At 43.4% G+C, this 26,171-nt stretch overlaps 1 protein-coding gene across 1 annotated transcript in view; it reads left to right on the top strand.

Moving 5' to 3' along the window:
* LOC144503057 (carboxypeptidase M-like) overlaps positions 1 to 26,171 on the top strand; it is a 45,460-nt gene that overhangs the window by 6,000 nt on the left and 13,289 nt on the right. Inside the window, exons 3-5 of the mRNA XM_078227559.1 lie at positions 873 to 1,045; positions 4,500 to 4,684; positions 14,589 to 14,744. Coding sequence (XP_078083685.1) covers positions 873 to 1,045; positions 4,500 to 4,684; positions 14,589 to 14,744 — 514 coding nt within the window. The remainder of the gene's footprint in view (positions 1 to 872; positions 1,046 to 4,499; positions 4,685 to 14,588; positions 14,745 to 26,171) is intronic.

Genomic DNA, 26,171 nt, shown 5'->3' with positions numbered 1-26,171 from the left:
CATAACTGACCAGGAGTCTCTCCTGCTCTTACTGCCAGGTGTTGGCATGTTTGGAAGGATTTGCAGACTGACACTCAAACCTGTTTGATTGCGTTATGAACGCACCTTCCTTAGCAATCAAGTTTTGACATGGGACTCAAACCCTGAGTTTCTGGCTCACAGGTAGGGACGCTACCCACTTGCCATGAGACTCCTCCTCCCCCCCCCCCATTTTGTTTTTGACATTGCTATTATCTTCAAACTCAAGGAACAATAAACCAGGTTTATGGGACCTGTCCTCCAGTTTTTGCCTCCCTTTTGCCTCCAGTCTAATTCGGCTTGTAACAAATCTCATTCATTTTTCATAAGGTTCGCAGGTTTTGCTTTGCTCTTGCAAAGTTATCAGACAAATCCAAAACCTGACTGGTCCCGAGATTGCAGAGTATTTTTATACTCAAACATGCGGCCAAGTTGTACTTTGTACCTTCTATTTCCCGTACAATGTGGCAGACTCACTGTGAGAAGTGAGAAATGTGTAAAAATGCATTTTAGCCTCTTTGGCCGGGGCTGGAGAATACTGAGGAGATGCGGTCCAGCAGCCACCTTACTGAAGTAAGTGAAACGAGCAAGTGGCCTTCCTTGAAACTTTGCGCCAAATTTGGACAGCTGGGCTGGAGGAGGAGTCCGAGAGATGTGCTGGTTAGGTGCATTGGCCATGCTAAATTCTCCCTCAATGCACCCGAACAGGCGCTGGAGTGTGGCGACTCGGGGATTTTCATAGTAACTTCATTGCAGTGTTAATATGAGCCTATTTGTGACGCTCATCAATAAACTTAAACTTAAGACTGTTGACTTTTTTTTTGTCTCTTCCTTAATTGCTGTGATTGCTGCAGCCTATTGGCCGCGAGATTCTGCTGCATTTAATCGATTACCTGGTTACGAATTATGGACGCGACAAGAACATCACCAGATTGATTGGAAGCATGAGAATTCACATTCTGCCCTCAATGAATCCCGATGGGTTTGAAAAATCGACTGTCGGAAAGTGCACAGGGATCCATGGACGGTAAAGCTTTATTTACAGTTCTGAGGTGTATATTCCTTTATCCTTTCCTGTCCCTTGTGACTGTGCGGCATATCTTTTCAAACTGTTGTCCTGTTAACTCTAGGCTGTCAAATGGTCAACATGGGTTTTAAGTATCTGGCAATATGTTTAGTTCAGCAACACCTAAATTACTCCCTACTGCATGGTGGCACAGTGGTTAGCACGGCTGCCTCACAACGCCAGGGACCCGGGTTCGATTCCCGGCTTGGGTCACTGTCTGTGCGGAGTCTGTACGCTCTCCCCGTGTCTGCGTGGGTTTCCTCCGGGTGCTCCGGTTTCCTCCCACAGTCCGAAAGATGTGCCGGTTAGGTGCATTGGCCGTGTTAAATTCTCCCTCAGTGTACCCGAACAGGTGCCAGAGTGTGGTAACTAGGGGATTTTCACAGTAACTTCATTGCAGTGTTAATGTAAGCCTACTTGTGACACTAATAAATAAACCAATCAAAGAAAAGATTTTCTGCAATGATATTATGCTTATCTTTTGATGGGCTTTCACGACTTTTGAGAACACCAATGTCCCGAACCAATGTCCTGTAACCTTCCCTCTGCATACCCTCAAAACACAGTAAGAAGTTTAACAACACCAGGTTGAAGTCCAACAGGTTTATTTGGTAGTTACCAAATAAACCTGTTGGACTTTAACCAGGTGTTGTTAAACTTCTTACTGTGTTTACCCCAGTCCAACGCCGGCATCTCCACATCATGACTACCCTCAAAACACACAAAGAAATGATTGGAATCCATTACACCATGGTTAATTAAACATGTCTGTAACTTAATAAAGTATTTAAAGCATAATGTGACAGGGAGACACGGGAAAGTGCATTTAGGGCTACATTCAGAGCTTTTTAGCTCATGTGCTGCCGCTTTGTATGTCTAGGGATCCATTGAGTCATGGGGCGCGATCTTACCGCCCATTCACGCCACGCTCCTGTTGCAGCGAGGTCGGAGAATTTGGCAGCCAGCCAAATCTCTGTTCAGTTTGGCGGGATGGGAAAATCCCGCTGGTGTGAACAGTGGTAAGATTCTGGCCATAGGGGTCTACAGCAAGGAAAGAGGCCCTTTGACCCATTGTGTCTGTGCTGGCCATCAAACACCTATCTATTCTAATTCCATTTTCCAGCACTTGGCCCATTGCCTTGTGTGCGATGGCATTCCACTGCTCATCTAAATACTTCTTAAATCTTGAGGGTTCCTGCCACGACCACCCCTTCAGGCAGCAAATTCCTGATTCCCACCACCCTCTGGGTGAAAAAGCTTTCCTCAAATCCCCTCTAAATTTCCTGCCCTTACTTTAAATCTATGCCCCTTGGTCATTGGCCTCTCGACTAAGGGGAAAGGTTTCTTCCCACCTACCCTATCTATGCCCCTCATAATTGTGTACACCTCAATCAGGTCCCCCCCGCAGCCGTCTCTGCTCTCAGGGAAACAACCCCAGCCTAACCAGCCTCTCTCCATCGCTGAAACGCTTCAGCCCAGGCAACATCCTGGTGAATCTCCTCTGCACCTTTTATCATAAAACTAAAAAAAAGTATTTAAAGTATTATGTGACAGGGAGACACGGGAAAGTGCTTTCAGGGCTACATTCAGCGCTTTTTAATTCATGTGCTGCTGCTCTGTATGTCTAGGGATCCATTGAGTCACCTTTTATGATGCAGTCACAAGCATCCTATAATGTGGTGACCAGAACTGCACACAATATCTAGCTGTGACTTAACGAGTGTTTTATACAATTCCATCATAACTTCCCTGCTGTTACATTCTATGCCTTAGCTAATTAAGATAGGTATTATATATATCATATTATATCTATAATATATATGATATTATTATATATATCGCATTGGATTTTTCCCTCCTGGTTTACCCCGTGCCAGTGTGGTCTTTTTCTTTATGATTATACCATTCACCTCTGCCTCTCAATCCAGGCTAACAGAAACAAACGCAAAGTATCAGATTTGCATTGTTTCTGATTCTTTATTATGGAAAGTCTGCCGTTTACCTTGCTCAGCTATCACTGGATGGGTGTTATCAGATTGAATGGCACACTTGCCACACTGTTTAGCTGTGCACAAAGTGCACTTGCTGAATGAACTAACTGCCAGTAAGAAAGAAGCTCAACATTCAAAATAAGAAACTCTGATACACTGGTGGTGTAATGCGCCAACAGGGAATCTTACCACCGTTCACGCCAGCGGGATCTTCCCAGCCTGCCAAAATGAACAGAGATTTGGCTGGCCTTCAAATTCTCCGACCTCACTGTAGCGTGGCGTGAATGGGCGGTAAGATCGCGCCCTTTGACTCAATAGATCCCTAGACATACAAAGGGGCAGCACATGAATTAAAAAGCGCTGAATGTAGCCCTAAATGCACTTTCCCGTGTCTCCCTGTCACATAATACTTTAAATACTTTTTTTTGTTTTAGTTACAGGTATGTTTAATTAACCATGGTGTAATGAGGTGGTCAATGTCCACGAGGTAAAAGCTGGAGTTATTTTCATAGCCTTATTGAGAGTCCCGTGATGACAATCCGTGAATGAATACTAACATAATGAATTGGTGTCTCATTAGTCTGTTGATTTTTACTATTTTTTACAATGTGAGAAAGGATAAACCAGGTCTGTTAAGAGAAACAACTCAGTTTCCCATTTAGAAACTTTCTTCTGAAGGACTGTGGGCGGCACGGTGGCACAGTGGTTAGCACTGCTGCCTCACAGCGCCAGGGACCCGGGTTCAATTCTTACCTCGGGTGACTCTCTGTGTGGAGTTTGCACTTTCTCCACGTGTCTGCACGGGTTTTCTCCGGGTGCTCCGGTTTCCTCCCACAGTCCAAAGGTGTGCAGATTAGGTTGATTGGCCATTCTTAATTGCCCCTTAGTGTCAGGGGGATTAGGAGGGTAAATATGTGGGGTTACAAGGATCGGACCTGGGTGGGATTGTTGTTGGTGCAGGCTCGATGAGCCAAATGGCCTCCTTCTGCACTGTAGATTCTACGATTCTATGACTCATGTTAGCATAAGAATAGATACAGATTGTGGTGAACCATAGACGGTTACCACTATGGGTACTGAACCATAGATGGTTAGCACTATGGGTACTTGTACATATGTTACTGTTGTCACTGTTGGGGTTAGGGTTGGGGTGTTCTACCTGTTGGTATTGTTCTGTGGTACACTCCGGTTGGCTCCGCCTACCTGTAGGAGTATAAAGGTCACTGCACTACCGGGTGACCCTTTAGTCTGGGATTGTATTGTTATATAGTATGCTCTATTCTTGTTACTAATAAAAGCCTTTTTTTCCCCGGGTGCGATCCAGCCTCTCGAGTGATTTAATCGCGCATCACAGATGTTGTAAAATTCTGCTGATTACCAAGAAGTATTGTTACAACCTTCCTGTGCTTCGTATATATTTACAGATACAACAGTAATAAGATGGATTTAAATAGAGATTTTCCTGATCCTTTTGGAAAAACACCGTTATCTCTTGAGCCAGAAACTGAGGCAGTGATAAGGTGGATTCACAGCGAACCGTTTGTGCTGTCTGCCAGCATTCATGGAGGAGCTATAGTGGCTGCTTATCCATATGATAATAACAACCTAGGTGAGCTTTCCATATTAGAACTCTAAATAGTTTGAGTTGGATTAAAATTAGCCCCTGTCTGTGCCCATACACACTTTACAGTTTCATTATTTGATTTCTGAGGTGTTTTTAGTCTGATTGGCTTGTGTAAATCATTTAGACTGATGGCTGTGTTGAAAACGCCTGTTCCCAATGAACATGATGTGGAGATGCCGGCGTTGGACTGGGGTGAACACAGTAAGAGTTTTAACAACACCAGGTTAAAGTCCAACAGGTTTATTTGGTAGCAAATACCATTATCTTTCGGAGCGCTGCTCCTTCGTCACATTTCCACTCCATCTGACGAAGGAGCAGCGCTCCGAAAGCTAATGAACATCACCAGCCTCAGCTTTGACCACTGTTGTGAGGCTTTTAAGTTTCTACTTGGCGACAAGTTATTACATCCTATTTTTTTAAATGATGAGTGAGAGCTGCTGACACTGATCCTGATCAAATTGGTGGGATACCAACTGAGAGTTTATGAGATTAGAAGGGCTTAGCTTCTCCAAGTGTTGATCCAAACAATTCACTTTGGATTTTTTTTAACCACTCTGTCAATTAGTGTACCGCGTAGACCTAGGATTTGTAGGTGCCATCAGCAATTCAGTTGGTGATGTTCTCAAAGAATGGGGGGCAATATGATTAACATTGGCGGGGAGCTTTCTTTCTTTTTATTCATTCGTGGGACATGGGAGTCGCTGGCTGGGCCAGCGTTTATTGCCCATCCCTAGTTGCCCAGGAGCAATTGAGAGTCAACCACATTGCCGTGGCTCTGGAGTCACATGTAGGCCAGACCGGGTAAGAATGGCAGATTTCCTTCCCTGAAGGACATTAGTGAACCAGATGGGCTTTTCTTCATCAAAAAGCAACTGCCAAAACTGATTTTGTTTGTTTTTTACACAGAGGGTGGTGGGTGCCTAGAACTCGCTGCTGGGGGAGGTATTGGAAGCAGATATGATAGTGACTTTTAAAGGGCATCTTGACAAATACATGAATAGGATGGAAATGGAGGGATATGGTCCCCGGAAGGGTAGGGGGTTTTAGTTCAGTCGGGCAGCATTGTCGGTGCAGGCTTGGAGGGCCGAAGGGCCTGTTCCTGTGCTGTAATTTTCTTTGTTTCCTTATTTGTAGAGCTCCGTGTCACTCTGGCCACAAATGCATTTGTTGCCAGTGTTGCAATGACACGTTTTGATGCATTTTCCATCATTGTGACGTACACTCGCTAACGACAAGCACTTAATCATGAAGATGCCAAAAGAGGAGCAGAACTTAAGGAAGCCTCAGGTGGACATCTGAAAACTTGGTTAATGAGCAAAAACAGCCACGTTGTCTCGGTGTTTTAAAATTGAAAGGAACTTGCATTTATACAGCACTTTCAACATCCCAAAGTGCTGTGGGCTTAAGCCCAACAGGACATTGTGGATTGTGGATAAGCCAATAACAAAAGTATAGCAAATGTCGCTGCTCCACTGCTGTATGCGAGGTTGTTCAAGGAGCTCATTTAAAGAGTTTGAAGTTTAAAGCAGAGCCAAACAACTTTTACAGCTGAGATGAGTTAACCGTGAGCAGCCATAGGAATTCTGGGATGGTACAAGGGCATTCTCAGTGACCTAATGCTTACAACCCAAGGTCCTTTGGCAAAGTTGAAGACTTTGACGTGAGATTCTGAAAAGGAACCTGTCAATTTGCCTGATGTTGAAAGCTGTGCCTATCTCGGCAGAGGCTGCAGGCAATGATAAATCACCGGGGGATATCCAGCAGGGTGGCAGCAGAAGAAGGTAGAAAGAAACAACCTTCTGTATTCTGAAGGAAAAGCTGACGACACAAACAGAAACTGTAATGGTGTGTGGATGAGCTGAACAGCAGCCTGAGAGAAAGGCTTGAACTTGTGTCAGTTCTGAACAGTTTTGGGTAATTTTGAGTTCCTGTTGGGAGGCCATCACACGCGCTACATCACATAAATGCCAAGATCCTTGCCATCCACACAGCAGAATGGTCCAACATGAAAGGTTTTTTTGTTCCTAGTGTTCTTTCTAATGATCCCAATATCCCTGGACTGCTCGAGGCTTTGTATGACATGGAGTTGGCAGCCTCTGAAATCCCTATTAGAGTTGACAAATTGTGCTGGAAAAATATATTCTCATGTTAACAAACTAGCAGGAGAAAGAAGAAACAAGCAGCAGGGCCAACAGTTAACATAGCAGTGACACTTCACAGGGGAGAATCTGAACTCTGAAATTCTAGTCACAAGAGGAGACTAAGGGGAAGTTTAACTGAGGTGTCTAAAACTATGAGGGGCCAGTTAGAGTGAATGGGGAGAACTTATTTTCTTTAACAGAGGGGTCATTAACCGTAGGTCCATGGTCGGCATGGACAGAGTGGGACAAATGGCCTTCTCCTGTGCTGTAAATCTTTTTACGTTTCTATATATTTCTATATAAGATGACTAGAAAGCAGAATATTTGTCCAGTTGTGAATAGCTGTTAATTTCTGGGTGCCTTTGGGGCTCAGGATTGAAATCCTCGCAAAACTTGGTACTAATTGGAGTTTAGGAGGTTATGGGGAGATCTGATAGAAACTTACAAGATAATGAATGGCTTAGATAGGATGGACGTAGGGAAGTTGTTTCCATTAACAGGGGAGACCAGGACGCGGGGGCACAGCCTTAGAATAAAAGGGAGTCACTTTAGAACAGAGATGAGGAGAAATTTCTTCAGCCAGAGAGTGGTGGGTCTGTGGAATTCATTGCCACAGAGGGCTGTGGAGGCCGAGACGTTGAGCGTCTTCAAGACAGAAATTGATAAATTCTTGATTTCTCGAGGAATTAAGGGCTATGGGGAGAGAGAGCGGGTAAATGGAGTTGAAATCAACCATGATTGAATGGTGGAGTGGACTCGATGGGCCGAATGGCCTTACTTCCGCTCCTATGTCTTATGGTCTTAATTGTGGCCGAGCTTAGGCTCAACTCCACTTTCTCACTGACTCCCCTGCCAGAACTTTACTAGCATGTCGGCCCGGGAATGAAGGCGGACAAGGCTCGCAGAACGGCATTCTCCGCTGGCCTCGGGCAGGATATGACGAATCTCAGGTCGACGAGCCTGTAAAATTCCAGCACCCATATCCCTTAATTTCCTGAGAGACCAAAACTCTGTCCATCCCGTCCTCAAATAAAGTCAATGATGGCATGTTGTAGGTAAAAAACCTCTGACACTATTAGTGGATCAAAATGCAGGTTTATTTTCACAATTGTGGGAGAAGTGAGGTTCCTAACAGTGGACCCCCAGCCTTCTCATCGAACACAAGTAAGAACAGAGTTTATATATGTCCCGGGCCCCACCCTCATTACATTGCAATTCTCTAAGATGTCTGTCATTGTTCATGGTGAGATTCTTGTTGCATCAGCAGTATCTTCCTCTGCATAGTTTGTTCGATCTCCAAGGCCACGATTGTTCGTCACTTATATCCTTGAAACAACATCACAGGTTTTGCACAAACAAGTTACCTAATATACATACAAGTTTGTATAATACTTTATATCAGGATAAGATGAATAACGTATGATGAATATATATATATGAATCTATGGTTATACAAAGACAGAAGGCATACATGTCAACTCCATCGTGTTAAACAAAGGTACATAAAAATGGAGATTGTTTAGCTTATTTCGAGCTGGGTTAATCGCATTTCTTAATAACAAGTGGAGACAGAGGAATAGCTGTTCCTCTTATCTGGCACAGACATGAAAAACACCGAACTCTGACGAAAACATGAACTCTGCAGTGTTCTCAACAAAATCACAGAGTTCGGGTCTTAATGCTTAAGTGTGACAAAGTTCATTAACCCATTCCCGTCTTCATGGCGCATCCACTAACCTCTGAGATCGAGAATTCCAAAGACTCAAAACCCTTTAGACGAAGGAATTTTCCTTCACGTCAAACCAGAAAGATGGACCCCTTAACTGTACACTGTTCCCCCAGATTCTAGACTCCCCAATCAGGGGAAAGAACCTTTCAGTATCTACCCTGTCGAGACCCGTCAGAATCCTGTGTGATTCAATGAGATCGCTCTCATTGTTCTAACCCCCAGAGAATGTAAACCTAATTTACTCAATCTCTCATCATAGGACAAGCCTCTTATCCCAGGTATCAATCTAGTGAACCTTTGCTTTATCCCTTCCAATACTTTTTTAAACAGGGTGGACAAAACTTCACACAGTATTCCAGGTGCAGCAAATTCTTTATTCCTGTACTCCTATCGGCAGGTGACCCTAAATTTGAATGGTATCACAGAATGATGCAGTGCAGAGTAGACCAGCCGACACATCATACTTGTGTCAACTCTTTAGTAGAGTTATCCAATTCCACTCCCCTGTCCATTCCCTATAGTCCCGTAAATATTTTCTCTTCAAGTTTTTATCCAATTCCCTTACGAAAGTTGTCAATTCTCCTTCCGTTGCCCTTAGTGGCACAGTGGTTAGCACTGCTGCTTTACAGTGCCAGGGACCCAGGTTCAATTCCTGACTTGAGTCACTGTATGTGTAGGGTCTGTACATCCTCCCCGTGTCTGCGTGGATTTTCTCCGGGTGCTCCGGTTTCCTCCCACAGTCTGAAAGACGTGCTGGTTAGGTGTATTGGCCATGCTAAATTCTCCCTCAGTGTACCCAAACAGACGTCGGAGTGTGGCGACTAGGGGATTTTCACAGTAACTTCATTGCAGTGTTAATGTAAGCCTACTTGTGACACGAATAAATAAACTTATTGTTACTCGTGTTGTTTCTTTTACAAATAAAGTATTTCTTCTTCCATTTAACATAAGGATTACCTCCCCACAGTACTTTCCTCATGATGCTAGTAGAGGTTTTAATCCCAAAGAATTACCATATCATTACTCAGAGGAAGTCTCAGACTGAGACCTGAGAATTTAGCTAGCAATCAGCCCTGCATCTTTAAGGTGTTTCTCTAAATAGGCACATCTAGGTAATGTGACAACTTAGAAGCTGTGGTTGCTGATAAATTTTAAATTACAGCTCAATGACTGGAATATTGGAATAGGCCATTCAACCCCTTGGATCTGTCCTTTCAACCAATTAGACTTTTGGTGATCATCACCTCAACTACACTTACTCTCTTCAGCTCAAACTGCAACAGCTCCTTCGTCTACCGCATCTGAATCCCACATCTCTACCACGTGTGACCCCACGCAAGTGCATGTTGACCACTTTCGTGAAGTTTAACTTTTGTTTTAAAGTATTGATTCCCCTAAATTGGTTCCTAACCATAGCACGAAGAAAGAGAGAATGGGTATCCGCCCGATGTTCCATTTATACGAACCAACAGCCAGTCCAATGTAGCATAGGCAGTTACATCAACCACTTACTGACCAAAACAGGCCTCATATCCTTACCATGGAACAGCTCTAGTTGGGAAGGTCATGGGTTCAAACACCTTAATTCAGAATGATTTCACTATGGTGCAGAGGAAGTGCAGCACCTTTGGAGGCATTATATTTTTGGATGAAACATTATTACTTAGATCCCACCTATTATGTCAGGTGGATGTAAAAGATCACAGGAAAGATAGGGAGTTTTCTTATTGTTTTGGCCAACATTTATTCCTTATAGATATAGCTCCTGGGGCTAAAGGAAAGTTTAGAGTTTATTTATTAGTGTCACAAGTAGGCTTACATTCACACTGCAATGAAGTTACTGTGAAAATCTCCTAGTTGCCACACTCTGGCGCCTGTTCGGGTACACTGAGGGAGAATTTAGCATGGCCAATGCACCTAACCAGCACATTTTTCAGACTGCAGGAGGAAACCGGAGCACCCGGAGGAAACCCACGCAGACACAGGGAGAATGCGCGGATTCCGCACAAACAGTGACCCAAGCTGGGAATCGAACCCGGGTCCCTGGCACTGTGAGGCAGCAATGCCAACCACTGTGCCACCATGCTGCAAGCTCAATCAAGGCAAATGGGGGGTAGGTAGGATCAGGGTATTGAATTTGATGATCAGCCACGATCATAATGAACGATGGAGCAGGCTTGAGGGGCCAAATGACCGACCCCTGTTTCTATTTTCTAAATGTGGAGATGCCGGTGTTGGACTGGGGTAAACACAGTAAGAAGTTTAACAACACCAGGTTAAAGTCCAACAGGTTTATTTGGTAGCAAAAGCCACACAAGCTTTCGGAGCTCCGAGCCCTTTTTTCAGGTCACCTGAAGAAGGGGCTCGGAGCTCCGAAAGCTTGTGTGGCTTTTGCTACCAAATAAACCTGTTGGACTTTAACCTGGTGTTGTTAAACTTCTTACTCTATTTTCTAATCCTATGTTTCTAATCCTAACACAACTAAAACAGGTTATTTGATCATTTGTTTCATTATTTGTGAGGCATTGCTAATCTCAAACTGAATGCTCGTCAAGCTAAATTACGACAGCAACTTGTGTTTGAAGAATACTTCAGTAGCTGTGAAACATTTGGAGTGATCCTGAGTACAGGAAAGGCACTATAAAAATACAAGTTCCTCCTTTCCCATTATATGAGATTACAGTAGAATGTTGGTAAGCTTCTTAATTCTTGTGAAAGGATATCACATCTCAATCTGCTTTGAACTTCAAACCATGTTCACACTGTTAGAGATGGTTAATGTTTAAAGAGAAATCTGAACACCTCAAGATTAACTGACAGAACTAGGCCACACAATTTCACATTCTTTTACAGAAATAAACTTTACTGTATGTATTATGAATTAAGTAAAGGAAGCACTTGGAGCTTTAGTTTATAACTATTTATACTATAAACTCAGTTCTACATTTTACTTATTTCCAAGAGTTCATTGTACATTAGTAGAGCCTTGAATGTTCATTTACTTTTCCTGACATCAACCCAAAGGTATGCCACAGCCCCCCAGGAAGTCACTTTGATTTTTCCAATGTTCCAACTATTCTCCAAGATATTAAATTTGATGGGGGGGGGGGGTGGGGTGTGGGGTGCATGTGATACAAATGCAGGAATAGCTGTGTTTCCATGAGCGCTGGCGCTATTCAGCCCATAATTATTTCATTTATCGCGTTTACACAGCTCATTCTCACCTAATCCTGGAGTGAGAACTTCATACTATGTCCCTGGAAGATTTCTGGTTAAACATTGATGACAAAATGCCGAGATATATTAAGAACATAATCATAAATAATAATATAATAATAAAGAATAATAATATGATAATAAGTGGCAGCTCAATGGCACAGTGGTTAGCACTGGTGCCTCACAGAGTCAGGGACCTGGGTTTGATTCCCAGCTTGGGTCACTGTCTGTGGTTTCCTCTGGATGCTCCAGTTTCCTCCCACAGTCTGAAAGACATGCTGGTTAGGTGCGTTGGCTGTGCTAAATTCTCCCCCAGTGTACCTGAACAGGCGGCGGAGTGTGGTGGCCAGAGGATTTTCACAGTAACTTCATTGCAGTGTTAATGTAAGCCTACTTGTGACAATAATAAATAAATAAAAATAGAACATTGTCGCCAAAAGGGAACAGTCAGAAGTAACCAGGGTGGAACCGACTCCTCGACATGGCAACCTAGTGAGCGAACAAGCTCTTGATTCGTCACTCTTGAAAGCATTACAATTGATGACTGCTAATAATATTATGGTTATTGATGAAAAACGCCCCAGTCTTTCAGCACAAAATATCAGTGCTCGTACTATAGAACTGCAGAATACTGGCCAAAAGCTTGATGAAGCGCAGGAACAAAGAACAGTACAGCACAGGAAACAGGCCCTTCGGCCCTCCAAGCCTGTGCCACTCCTTGGTTCAACTAGACCATTGGTTTGTATCCCTCCATTCCCAGACTGCTCATGTCTGGAGAGAATTATTCCTGTGGAAAATGCAGCTTTCTCACTCAAGGCCTGCTTACAATGTCAGGATTCCTTGACGATCTGGAGGCAAGAAAAATATCCGGATTGTCAGTTTGCCAGGAGGAGCTGAGGATGAGCTCCCAGTTAAATTCTTTAAGAGTTTGCTACCATGTTTTCTTAAATTAGAAGCAAAAGCCAGGCACATTAAATTTAGGGCACATTGTATCCTGTTTCTGAGGCCCGGGGACAATCAACAACCTCCAGCCCTTAACTTCGTAACTTCAAGGATCACCGAAGAGGATTGAAGACCGTTCGGCGTAATGGGGACTTGCGCTATGATGGAGTGAAGGTCTCTTTCTTTCAAGATTTCTCAGTGTTGATACAACAGAGCCGCAAGGGCTTTGATGAAGTTAGATGATAACTGAAGGCCATTGGTGTGCAATATTCCCCATTGTATCCTGTTACATTGAGGGTGACATTTGACAACTCTATAAAGACATTCGACAATTCGGCTAAAGCTATGGCTTTTGTGAATCATAGAAACCCTACAGCACACAAAGAGGCCATTCGGCCCATCGAGTCTGCACCAACCACAATCCCACCCAGGCCCTACCCCTACATATTTTACCCACTAATCCCTCTAACCTACGCATCTCAGGACACTAAGGGCATGGCCAATCAACCTAACCCGCACATCTTTGGACTGTGGGAGGAAACCGGAGCACCCGGAGAAAACCCACACCGACACGAGGAGAATGTGCAAACTGCACACAGACAGTGACCCAAGCCGGGAATCGAACACAGGTCCCTGGAGCTGTGAAGCAGCAGTGCTAACCACTGTGCTACCGTGCCCTCCGGTACGGTACTTCATGCAAGGCAATCATTAGGAGTAGCAGACTCCAGTTCACTGTAAAATCCAGACTCTATCCCTTGTCATTATAACTCCTTCCTGATTCTGTGTTGGTATTTATCATTCTGACAGAGGTGATCTAGTAATTTAATAAACAGTGAGATTTTAGCCTTAAGATTGGCAGGGACTTACATTTGGCCTTAATGGAATACATTCTTGTGTGCTCCTTCCAGCTAAGGGGCACGTGGTGTAGGTTGTATAACGCTAGGACTGTGTAAAAAATATCCTTCTTAAAAAGTTAGAAAGCAAAAAAAGCACAAGCACCTCTCTCCCTTCTGCACCGAAATCCCACCATGCTCCGAATTCCGTGATCCACCCACTCACTCTGGCTCTGTCTCACTCATGACGTGCTCTCTCCCAACTGCCCAAATCTTATTGATCTACTTATCTACAGTTAAAACTTTAATTCCTAAAATTATAAGTCATATTCTAAAATATATGAATTACAAACTAGATATTCCCAACAACGCACTCATTTTCCATAGGCTTCACTGAATGGTGATCAGGAACTGAACTGGAACCCTAGCATATTTTCACTATCAATAGAGGGTGATTAATGGTTATAATGCAAACTGCTGTCTGACTGGTATGAGCTTACTCAGCCAAAACCAGACCTGAGGTATTCCTAGTCTATTTGATTGGTATCACACTGGCCGATGCTTTTATCAGGAGAGACTAAGAACCAAGGGCACAACCTCAGAATAAAGAGATGACCCGTTAGACCCAAGATGAAGAGGAATTTCTTCAGCCAGAGAGTGGTGAATCTATGGAATTCATTGCCACAGAAGGCTGTGGAGCCCAGGCCATTGAGTGTATTTGAGACAGAAATAGATACGTTCTTGGTTGGTAAGGGGGTCAAAGGTTACGGGGAAAAAGAGGGAGAATGAGGTTGAGAAACCTATCAGCCATGATTGAATGGTGGAGTAGACTCAATGGGCTGAATGGCCTAATTCTGCTCCTATACCTTAGGGTCTTATATTTTAAGTGAGTTTGTGTATGATGCCCATTTACCAAGATGGGATCGGTTTCCATTCTGAAGAATTTCTGTATAAAGTTTCATTTCTGCCATGACAAAAAATTCAGAAGTGAATATTATTGAGAATTCGCTTTTTGCTGCCTTTCACAGGTAGCAACAACTATAGTCGGAGTCCTGATGATGATGTGTTCCGATACTTGTCAAAAACGTACTCCTTTCACCACAAAACTATGTACACAGGGAATTTATGTAAGATGAAATTTCTGAATGGTGTCACGAATGGAGCTAAATGGTACAGGATATCAGGCAAGTCAAGTTAATACAGCACACTGGCCCATATCGCAGATAGTGGAACATCGTGTTTGCTCTTTGAACCTTTCTGATTATCTTTAAGTCTTTTGAAGGTTCACAGTTAATGTTAAGGTCGTACAAGATACTCACACTTCCCAATGTTAATATTAGGTAGAGTCATGTGTTGAACCTTTGGTTGAACTGCACATGGTGGTACAAAGCCTTGAGATTGTAATGAAACAAGAGCCACAACACAAATGCAGAATCGCATGCATTTAATTTATTTTACTGATCATACTCCCCCCAACTTTGACATTTAGATCATTAATGTACAGTCAGCACGGGACCCAGCACCGATTCCTGTGGTACACCACAGGACACAGGCTTCCAGTTACGAAAACAACCTTTGACAATCACCCTCTGCCTCCTCCACTAAGCCAATTTTGGATCCAATTTGCCAAATTGGCCTGAATCCCATAGGCTGTTACCTTCTTGATCAATCTCCCGTGTGGGGACCCTGTCAAAAGCTTCCAATTTCTCTCATTCATTTTCCCAATGTTTTAAATACTGATTTGTTCTCCCCTTCTTGCTTCATGCCAACCAGACACTACTGACCATTCCCAAGTCAAGCAGAGTGGACATCTAACTATCTATCTGGCTTCCCACTGTACAGCTGAAAGCTGATTGATGAGAGGTTCTGTAAGGTGGCCAATCTACTATTTTATACTCTTTCCTTGCCCTACAAGAGGAAACTTGGCCAAGATCGAAACTCACATAACCTGCATCCTTCCACTCAGCATTATAGTTCCCTGGCTTCCAAAACCCTGCATGGAATGAAAATACTTTCCTTTCAGGAACAAAACTTCCAGTGGAAAAGTGCTACAACTGCGGCTAGCTAGAAAAGTTGAGGATTGTATGAGGCTGAAAGAAGGGGCTTCCAATGTTGCCAAAAAAAAAATAAGCCTGGTTTCAAAAATCAGCAAAGGTTGGTCAAAAAATTGATTAGGAGGGAGAAAATAGAATATGCAAATAAACTGGCAAAAAATATAAAAACATATAAACAGGCTGTGCGGGCGGCATGGTGGCACAGTGGTTAGCACTACTGCCTCGCAGCACCAGGGACCCAAGTTCGATTCCTGGCTTGGGTCATTGTCTGCGTGGAGTTTGCACGTTCTCCCCGTATCTACATGGGTTTCCTCCGGGTGCTCCGGTTTCCTCCCACAGTCCAAAGATGTGCGGGTTAGGTAGATTGGCCATGCTAAATTGCCACTTAGCGTTAGGGGGACGAGATAGGGTAAATGCATGGGGTTATGGGGATAGGGCCTGGGTGGGATTGTGGTCGGTGCAGACTCGATGGGCTGAATGGCCTCCTTCTGCACTGTAGGATTCTATGATTCTATGATTTTATAAATGTAAGACCTTTTCCAGTTTGTAAAATGGAAAAAATGAATGGAAGTGAACATAAGTCTCTAAGAGGCAGAGACAGAGTTATAATGGGGAATAGAGAAATGGCAGAAACAGTAAACAAATAATGTGTATCTGTCTTCACTGTAGAAGTACATACCAGAAATTGTGAGGAACCAAAAGCCTAAACTTTAAGTGATTAATGTTAATAAAGAAAACATACTGGTGAAATGAATGAAACTAGATGATAAATCCTCTGGATCTGATTACCGAGGGTTTGAAAAGAAGTGGCTCCATTGATATTAGATGCATTGCTTTTAATTTTCCAAAATTTCCTAGATTTTACAACTGACACCGTGGATTGGAAGGTAGCCAATATGACCCAGTTGTTCAAGAAAGAAGGAAGAGGGAAAATATGGGAACAATAGGCCAGTCAGCTCAATATCAGAAGAGGAAGCAAAGAGGGTAGATCAGTTAAGTGATTGGGCAAAAAGATGACTGATGGAGAATAATGTGGGGACTTATGAAATTATCCGCTTTGGTTGGAAGAATGGAAAAGCATATATTTTTTTAACTGTGAGGAACAGTAAATATTGGTATTCCGAAGGATTTGGTTGTCATCGTAAATGAATCACAGAAAGTTAAAATGAAGATGCAGCAAGCAATTAGAAAAGCAAGTGGTATGTTAGCCTTACTGCAAGGTGTTTGGAGTCTAAGAGTAAGGAAGTCTTGCTTTGGTTGTACAAGGCTGTGGTGAGACCACCTGTGTACAGTTTAAGTCTCCTTACCTGAGAAAGGATATACTTGCCTTAGAGACGGTGCAATCGAGGTTCAATCAATTGGTTCCTGGGACGAGGCCTATGAGGAGAGATTGGGTAGAATGGACCAATATTCTCTGGAGTTTAGAAACCTGAGAAGTGATCACATTTGCAATTTTGACAGAGCAGATGTTGAAAAGCTACTTCTCTTGGCTAAAGAATCTAGAATTAGGAAGTCACAGCCTTAGAATAAGGCATTTAGGACAGAGCTGAGGAGAAACATCTTCACTCAGATGGTTGTGAATCTTAGGAAGCCTGTATTCCAGAAAGCTGTGGATGTTCAGTCCATGAGTATATTCCAGAACTGGAGAAATAGGAACAGGAGTGGACCATACAGCCCATATTCAATAAGGCCATCCAATACAATTATGGCTGATCTTGGGCTCAACTCCACTTTCCCACAGACTTCCCATTTCCCTCATTCTCTGAGACCAAAAGTCTGTCCATCCCAGCCTTAAATAAAGCCAGGGATGGAGCATCCTCTAAACTCTGGGTAGAGAATTCCAAAGATTCATTACCCTGAGAGTGAAGGAATTTTGCTTAATTTCAGTCCAAAAAGATTGACCCCTAATTTACCCAGCCTCCTATTATAGGACAACCCTCTTATCCCAAGGACCAATCTAGTGAACCTTTGCTGTGCAGCCTCCAATGTAAATATACCCTTCCTTAAACGTGGAGACTAAAACTGCACACAATATTCCAAGTGCAGAAAGTTCTTTATTCCTGTACTCCGGTCCCCTTGTAATAAAGGCCAACATGCCGTCTGTCTTCATAATTGCTTGCTGTATTTGCATGCTAACCTTCTGAGTTCCTTGTACAAGTACACCCAAGTCTCTTTGAACATCTACAAAAAAATCTGCTTTTCTATTCTTACGACCAAAATGAAGAACCTTACACTTCCCCACATTATATTCCAGCTGCCATCTTGTAGCCCGTTCATTTAACCTGTCTATATTTTGTCTTTTCACAGCCTCTCTGTGTCCTCATCATGACTTACATTTTCATCACGTTTGTCTCATCAGCAAACTTAGATACATTACTCTCAGTGTCTTTGTCTAAGTCATAAATATAGATCGCAAAGTCATCAATGATTATGTTCAAGGCAGAAATCAGTGGATTTCTGGAGGCTTATGACATCAAGGGACCTATAGGAAAGTGGCACTGAGGTAGATGAGCAGCCAGGATCTAATTGAATGACAGACTAACCTCGATAGGCTGAATAGCCTACCCCTGTTACAAGGTAAAAAGCTGAGAATCATAGAAACCCTACAGTACAGAAAGAGGCCATTCGGCCCATCGAGTCTGCACCGACCACAATCCCGCCCAGGCCCTACCCCCATATCCCTACATAGTTACCCACTAATCCCTCTAACCTACGCATCTCAGGACACTAAGGGCAATTTTTAGCATGGCCAATCAACCTAACCCGCACATCTTTGGACTGTGGGAGGAAACCGGAGCACCCGGAGGAAACCCACGCAGACACGAGGAGAATGTGCAAACTCCACACAGACAGTGACCCAAGCCGGGAATCGAACCCATTGAGGCCCCAGTACTGATCCTTGTAACATTTCACCAAGTCATAGACTGCCAACTTGAAAATATCCCAAATATGGGGCGGCACAGTGGTTAGCCTCACAGCGCCAGGGGCCCGGGTTCGATTCCCGGCTTGGGTGACTGTCTGTGTAGAGGTTGCACATTCTCCCCGTGTCTGCGTGGGTTTCCTCCCACAGTCTAAAGATGTGTGGGTTAGGTTGATTGGCCATGATAAATTGCCCCTTAGTGTCAGGGGGACGAGCTAGGGTAAATGCATGGGGTTATGGGGATAGGGTCTGGGTGGGATTGTGGTCGGTGCAGACTCGATGGGCTGAACGGCCTCCTTCTGCACTGTAGGATTCTATGTTCTATGTTATCTATGTCGAGTCTTTGCTTCATGTCTAATAACTAATCCTCTGTCCATGCTGATACAATTTTAAGTGAAAACAATTAAACTAAATCAAAGAAACTGAGGGATAATCTATCCATGCTAATACATGACCTCCAACTACATGAGCCTTTAATTTGCCCACTAATATTTTATGTAGCAGCTTATCAAATGTCTTTTGGAAATCTAAGTACACAACATCTACTGGTTTCCCTTTATCTCCTTACTCGCTACATCCTCAAAAAAATGTGTAAATTTGTCAAGTACAATTTCCCTTTTGTAAAACTATGATTATGATTTTCTCAGGACATTTTAAGACTTCCTTAATGATAAATTCCGGCACTTCTCTGATGACTGATGTCAGGCTAACTGGGTATATAGTTCTCTATTTTTGCTCTCCTTCCTTTCTTGAATAGCTGTGTAACATTTGCTAACTTCCAATCTGCTGGGACTGTTTCTGAATGTAGGAATTTTGAGAAAATTATTGCCAAAGCTATCTCTGCAACTATCTCTTTTAGAACGCCAGGATGCAGGCCTGGGGATTTGTCGGATTTTATTCCCTCAAGTTTCTCCAATACTTTTATGTCTGCTGATATTAATTTCCACACTCTTTTTAGTACCTAGGTTATCCTCAGTTACTGGTTTGCAACATGTGTCTTCTACTGTGAAGACAGACACAAAAGGAAAGATTCTCCAGCCTCCCAGCTGCATGTTTCCCACCGGTGGAAGGTGGCATGTTGTTCGCTAGCGGTGGGATTCCCCGGTCCCGCTGCTGTCAATAGAAATTCCCACTGACGTCACCCCACGCCGGCGGGAAACCCGCGGGCGGGGGTGCACTGCCGGTGGGGCCAGAGAATCCCGCCGGTGTGAACGGCTGGAGAATTCCGACCAAAATATTTGTTCAATGTCTCTGCCATTTCCTCATTCCCCATAATAATTCTCTGCTTCTAAGGGATGCTAACTCTTCTTTCTCATATACTTGTAAAAGCTCTTGCCTTGCTTTTATATTCCTGCTGTTATGACACAGAGGTTAGTCCCATTTTACCTTGCTGGTCAGTTTCCTCTTGTATGCTACTGTTTCCCTTTTTAATCACTTAATCTTTAAAACACTCTCAGATTTGCTACAATTCTTTGCAATCCATTAGCCTCTTATTTTAATCTAATACTTTGCTTAATGTCCTCAGAAAGTCACGCATGGATCTTTATTGCTGAGTTGTTAGTCAATGGAATTTTTTTGTTGAACATTTTGAACTGTTTCTGTAAATGTTTCCCACTGTTTACTTATAGCCATTCCTTTTGGTCTATTTATCCAATTAACCATAAACATTTCTTCCCTCATATCTATGTAATTGGCTTTATTTAGAGACATATATAAGATAAAAGAGCCAATATAAAATATGGGGTAAAATCCTAAAAGGGGTGCAGGAACAGAGGGATCTGAGTGTACATATGCACAGAGCATCGAAGGTGGCAGGATAGGTGGAGAAAGCAGTTAATAATGCATATAGTATCCTGGGCTTTATTGATAGGGGCATAGAGTACAAGAGCAAGGAGGTTATACTGAACTTATGCAAGACACTAGTTAGACCTCAGCTGGAATATTGTGTACAGTTCTTGGTGCCACATTAGGAAAGGTTGTGAATGCATTGGAGAAAGTACAGAAGAGGTTTACAAGAATGGTTCTAGTGATGAGAAACTTCAGTTATGAGGCTAGATTGGAGAGGTTGGGACTGTTCTCCTTGGAGAGAAGAAGGCTGAGAGGAGATTTGACAGAGATGTTCAAGTTTATTTATTAGTGTCACAAGTAGGCTTACGTTAACACTGCAATGAAATTATTGTGAATATCCCCTACTCACCACACTCCGGTGCCTGTTCAGGTACATGAAGGAGAATTTGGCATGGCTAGTGCACCTAACCCTGCACATCTTTCAGACTGGGGGAGGAAACCCACGCAGACATGGCAAGAACGTGCATACTCTGCACAGACAGTGACCCAAGTCGGGAATTGAACCCGATCCCTGGTGCTGTGAAGCAGCAATGCTAACCACTGTGCCACTGTGAAAGCTAATCATGAGGAAGCTGGACAGAGTAGATAGGGAGAAACTGATTCTCCCTCATAAAAGGATCAAGAACAAGAGGACACAGATTTAAGTTGATTTGCAAAAGAAGCAAATGTAATGTGAGAAAAACCTTCTCATGCAACGAGTGGTTTGGACCTCGAATGCACTGGCTGGAAGTGTGATGGAGGCAGGTTCAAACCAGGCAATTAAAAGGGAACTAGATAATTAATGGAATAGAAACAATGTGCAGGAATATGGGGAAAAGGCAGAGGAATGGCACTCAGTCATGATGCTCATTTGGAGAACTGGTGGGGACAAGATGGGCCAAATGGCCTCTTTCTGTACCATAACAGTTAAGAACAAAGAACAAAGAAAATTACAGCACAGGAACAGGCCCTTCGGCCCTCCAAGCCTGCACCAACCATGCTGCCCGACTTAACTAAAACCCCCTACCCATCCTGGGACCATATCCCTCTAATCCCATCCTATTCATGTACTTGCCAAGATGCCCCTTAAAAGTCACTACCGTATCCGCTTCCACTACCTCCCCCGGCAACGAGTTCCGGGCACCCATTACTCTCTGTGTAAAAAGATCTGCCTCGTACATCTCCTTTAAACCTTGCCCCTCGCACCTTAAACCTGCGCCCCCGAGTAATTGACTCTTCCACCCTGGGAAAAAGCTTCTGACTATCCACTCTGTCCATGCCTCTCATAATCTTGTAGACTTCTATCAGGTCTCCCCTCAACCTCCGTCGCTCCAGTGAGAACAAACCAAGTTTCTCCAACCTCTCCTCATAGCTAATGTCCTCCATACCAGGCAACATCCTGGTAAATCTTTTCTGTACCCTCTCCAAAGCCTCCACATCCTTCTGGTAGTGTGGCGACCAGAATTGAACACTATATTCCAAGTGCGGCCTAACTAAGGTTCTATAAAGCTGCAACATGACTTGCCAATTTTTAAACTCAATATCCCGGCCGATAAAGGCAAGCATGCCATATGCCTTCTTGACTACCTTCTCCACCTGCATTGCCACTTTCAGTGACCTGTGTACCTGTACACCCAGATCCCTTTGCCTATCAATACTCCTAAGGGTTCTGCCATTTACTGTATATTTCCTATCTGTGTTAGACCTTCCAAAAGTTACACTTTCCTCCAAATCATTTATATATATTACAAACAGCAAAGGTCCCAGCACTGATCCCTGAGGAACACCACTTGTCACAGCCCTCCATTCAGAAACGCACCCTTCCATTGCTACCCTCTGTCTTCTTTGACCGAGCCACTTTTGTATCCACCTTGCCAGCTCACCTCTGATCCCATGCGACTTCACCTTCTGCATCAGTCTGCCATAAAGGACCTTGTCAAAGGCCTTACTGAAGTCCATGTAGACAACATCCACTGCCCTACCCTCATCAATCATCTTCATCACTTCCTCGAAAAACTCAATCAAGTTCGTGAGACACGATCTCCCCTTCACAAAACCCTGTTGCCTCTCACTAATACGTCCACTTATTTCCAAGTGGGAATAAAGCCTGTCTCAAAGAATCCTCTCCAATAATTTCCCTACCACTGATGTAAGGCTCATCGGCCTGTAATTATCTGGTTTACTCTTGCTACCCTTCTTAAACAAAGGAACAACATTGGCTATTCTCCAATCCTCTGGGATCTCCCCTGTAGCCAGTGAGGATACAAAGATTTCTCTCAAGGCCCCAGCAATTTCCTCCCTTGCCTCTCTCAGTATTCTGGGGTATATCCCATCAGGCCCTGGGGACTTGTCTACCTTAATGTTTCTCAAGAACCTCAACACCTCCTCCTTTTTGATCTCAACATGACTCAAACTATCTACACATCCTTTCCCAGACTCATCATCCACTAAGTCCTTCTCTTTGGTGAATACTGACGCAAAATATTCATTTAATACCTCATCCATTTCCTCTGGCTCCATGCATAGATTCCCTCCCCTGTTCTTGAGTGGGCCAACCCTCTCCCTGGCTATCCTCTTGCTCTTTATATATGTATAAAAAGCCTTGGGATTTTCCTTAATCCTGCTGGCCAATGCTTTCTTATGACCCCTTTTAGCCCTTCTTACTCCTTGCTTAAGTTTCTTTCTACTTTCCTTGTATTCCACACTTGCTTCGTGTGTTCCCAGCCTCCTAGCTTTGACAAATGCTTCCTTTTTCTCTTTGACTAGGCTCACAATATCTCTCGTTATCCAAGGTTCCCAAAACTTGCCATACTTATCCTTCATCCTTCCAGGAATGTGCCGGTCCTGAATCCATATCAACATACACTTGAAAGCCTCCCACATGCCAGATGTTGATTTGTCCTCAAACATCTGCCCCCAATCTGCATTCTTCAGTTCCTGTCTAATATTGTTGTAATTAGCCTTCCCCCAATTTAGCAGCTTAACTTGAGGACTACGCTTGTCTTTATCCATCAGCACCTTAAAGCTTACTGAATTGTGGTCACTGTTCCCGAACTGCTCCCCTACTGAAACATCGACCACCTGGCGGGACTCATTCCCCAATACCAGGTCCAGTATGGCCCCTTCCCTAATTGGACTATCTACATACTGTTTCAGGAAGCCCTCCTGGATGTTCCTTACAAACTCTGCCCCATCCATGCCCCTAGCTCTAAGTGAGTCCCAGTCAATATAGGGGAAATTAAAATCTCCCACCACAACAACCCTGTTACTTTTACACTTTGCCAAAATCTGCCTACATATCTGTTCCTCAATCTCCCGCTGGCAGTTGGGTGGCCTATAGTAAACCTCCAACATTGTGACTACACCTTTCCTAATCCTGAGCTCTACCCATATTGCCTCACTGTATGAGCCCTCCGAGGTGTCCTCTCGGAGTACAGCTGTGATATTCTCCTTAACCAGTAGTGCAACTCCCCCACCTCTTTTACACCCCCCTCTATCCCGCCTGAAACATCTGTATCTTGGAATGTTAAGCTGCCAATCCTGTCCTTCCCTTAACCAAGTCTCTGTAATGGCAACAACATCGTAGTTCCTAGTACTAATCCAAGTTCTGTGATTCTGTTTAAGTTTACAATTCTTGTTTGTAAACTGGAATATGTCACTTTCAAGCTTAACATGGAAAGGTATTATGATTCCTATTTCCTAATAAATTCTGCCTCATTACACAGTACTAGGTCCAAAACAGCTTTAACCCTAATTTGTCCCAATATGTATTGCTCCAGGAAACTGTTTGAAAATATTCTGCAACCTTCCCCTCTAGATCAGCTTTGCCAATTTGATTGGTTTAGTCTACATAAAGATTAAGGTCCCCCTTAGTTTCTCACTCCAATAATTTTTTGTTTAACGCTCTGTCCAATAGTATATCTACTGTTATGGGGCCTATGATTATTATTCATTATTCATTCATGGGACATGGGCGTTGTTGGCTGGGCCAGCATTTATTGCCCATCCCTCGTTGCCTGAGGGTAATTGAGAGTCAACAACATTGCTGTGGCTCTGGAGACACATTTAGGCCAGACCAGGTAAGGATTTCCTTCCCTAAAGGACATAAGTGAACCAGATGGGTTTTTCTGACAATCGACAATGGTTTCATGGTCATTAGTAGATTCTTATTTCCAGATATTTTTTATTGAATTCAAATTTCACCAACTGCCGCAGCGAGATTTGAACCAGGGTCCCCGGAACATCAACTGATTTTCTTGATTAATAGTTTAACTATAATGCCACTAGGCCATTGCCTCCCCTATATCTTCCCTAATCTTCCTCTATATCTTCTCCCACCAAAGTTTTCCGACAGTTGACATTCCCAATCTCAACACGCGCTGATTCTACTTCATGATCTTCTGAGCTAAGATCTTTCTTCACTAATGTCCTAACATCCTCCATTAGCATTAGGGCTAGCCCTTCTCCTTCACCATTCTGTATGTCTGTATGAAATACAGCGTACCATGGAATATTTAATTCTAAACCTCGGCCACCATGCAACCATGTCTCTGTAATGGTGATTAGATCTAAACCATTTATCTCCATTTCTGTCGCCAGTTCATCAATTTTATTGAGATGTTTTGCACATTCAGATAAAGAGCCTTTAATTTATTCTGTTATTCCATGCATGGACCTTACAACGCACAGTTCAAACTCTCTCGCCCTTCCTGTTCCACTCTGTACATCTTTACCTGAGATGCTGTTATGTTGCCTTGACTTTTCTCTTTGGGTTTCTAAGTCTCCCCCACCCCGCCTCCATTAATTTAAAGCCTTAGCCACAGCCCTGGTTATATAATTCACCAGGACACTGGATCCAGCCCAGTATAAGTGAAGCCCATCCCAACACAAAACACTGAAATCAATGTATTTTTGAGTACCAAGAGAATTCAGAGCTATGGGGATAGAATAGGAATGTGGAATTGATGTAGCCATGACCTCAGTGATTGTCAGAGCGGGATTGAAGGGCTGGGTGGTCTGCTCCTGCTCCTATTTCCCACATTTTAACCAATTTTAAAGGTACCTGCTATCGATTTGGTGTTTGAAACTTGTACAAGGATTATAAGTGAACTGATAATTCAATTATCTCTGAACAACATTGTTATGCTGATTGGGTGAGACGTAAGAGGAGGAGAAGGCTCACTGAGAGCGTACTTCTTACTGTGTCCATCCCAGTCCAACGCCGGCATCTCCCCATCTTGGAGCATAAGCATTGGCATAGACCTGTTGGAGGTAAATGTCATGTTTCTGTGCTGTAAATATTATGTAATGCCATTAGGGAACAGAGCGGAAACTCCAAGGTATATTATGAAGTTAGCCTAGGCCCCAACTGTTTTTGATTTTGGCATTAGTGCGAGCATAAGGTGTTTCACTCCAGGTATGACTCTATTGACCCACTAGGAAGCATTTATTAAAACAAATTTTATTTAACAATACAGTTGGAGTGTGTGGAGTTTGCACATTCTCCTCGTGTCTGCGTGGGTTTCTTCCGGGTGCTCCGGTTTCCTCCCACAGTCCAAAGTCCTAACGGTTGATTGGCCAGGTTAAAAATTGCTTAGAGTCCTGAGATGCGTAGGTTAGAGGGGTTAGCGGGTAAATATGTGGGGGTAGGGCCTGGGTGGGATTGTGGTCGGTGCAGACTCGATGGGCCGAATGGCCTCCTTCTGCACTGTAGGGTTTCTATGATTTCTTCACAGTTTAACTATAACAAAAAGAATTAACATAGCTTTTACCAATTGAAATGCTTAAACATGACAAGGCATAACTCTTAA

Source organism: Mustelus asterias, chromosome 13, assembly GCF_964213995.1.
Source record: "Mustelus asterias chromosome 13, sMusAst1.hap1.1, whole genome shotgun sequence".
NCBI classification, from domain to species: Eukaryota; Metazoa; Chordata; class Chondrichthyes; order Carcharhiniformes; family Triakidae; genus Mustelus; species Mustelus asterias.
Note: the sequence above shows the minus strand (reverse complement) of the source record. Positions and strands in the feature narration are given on the sequence as shown.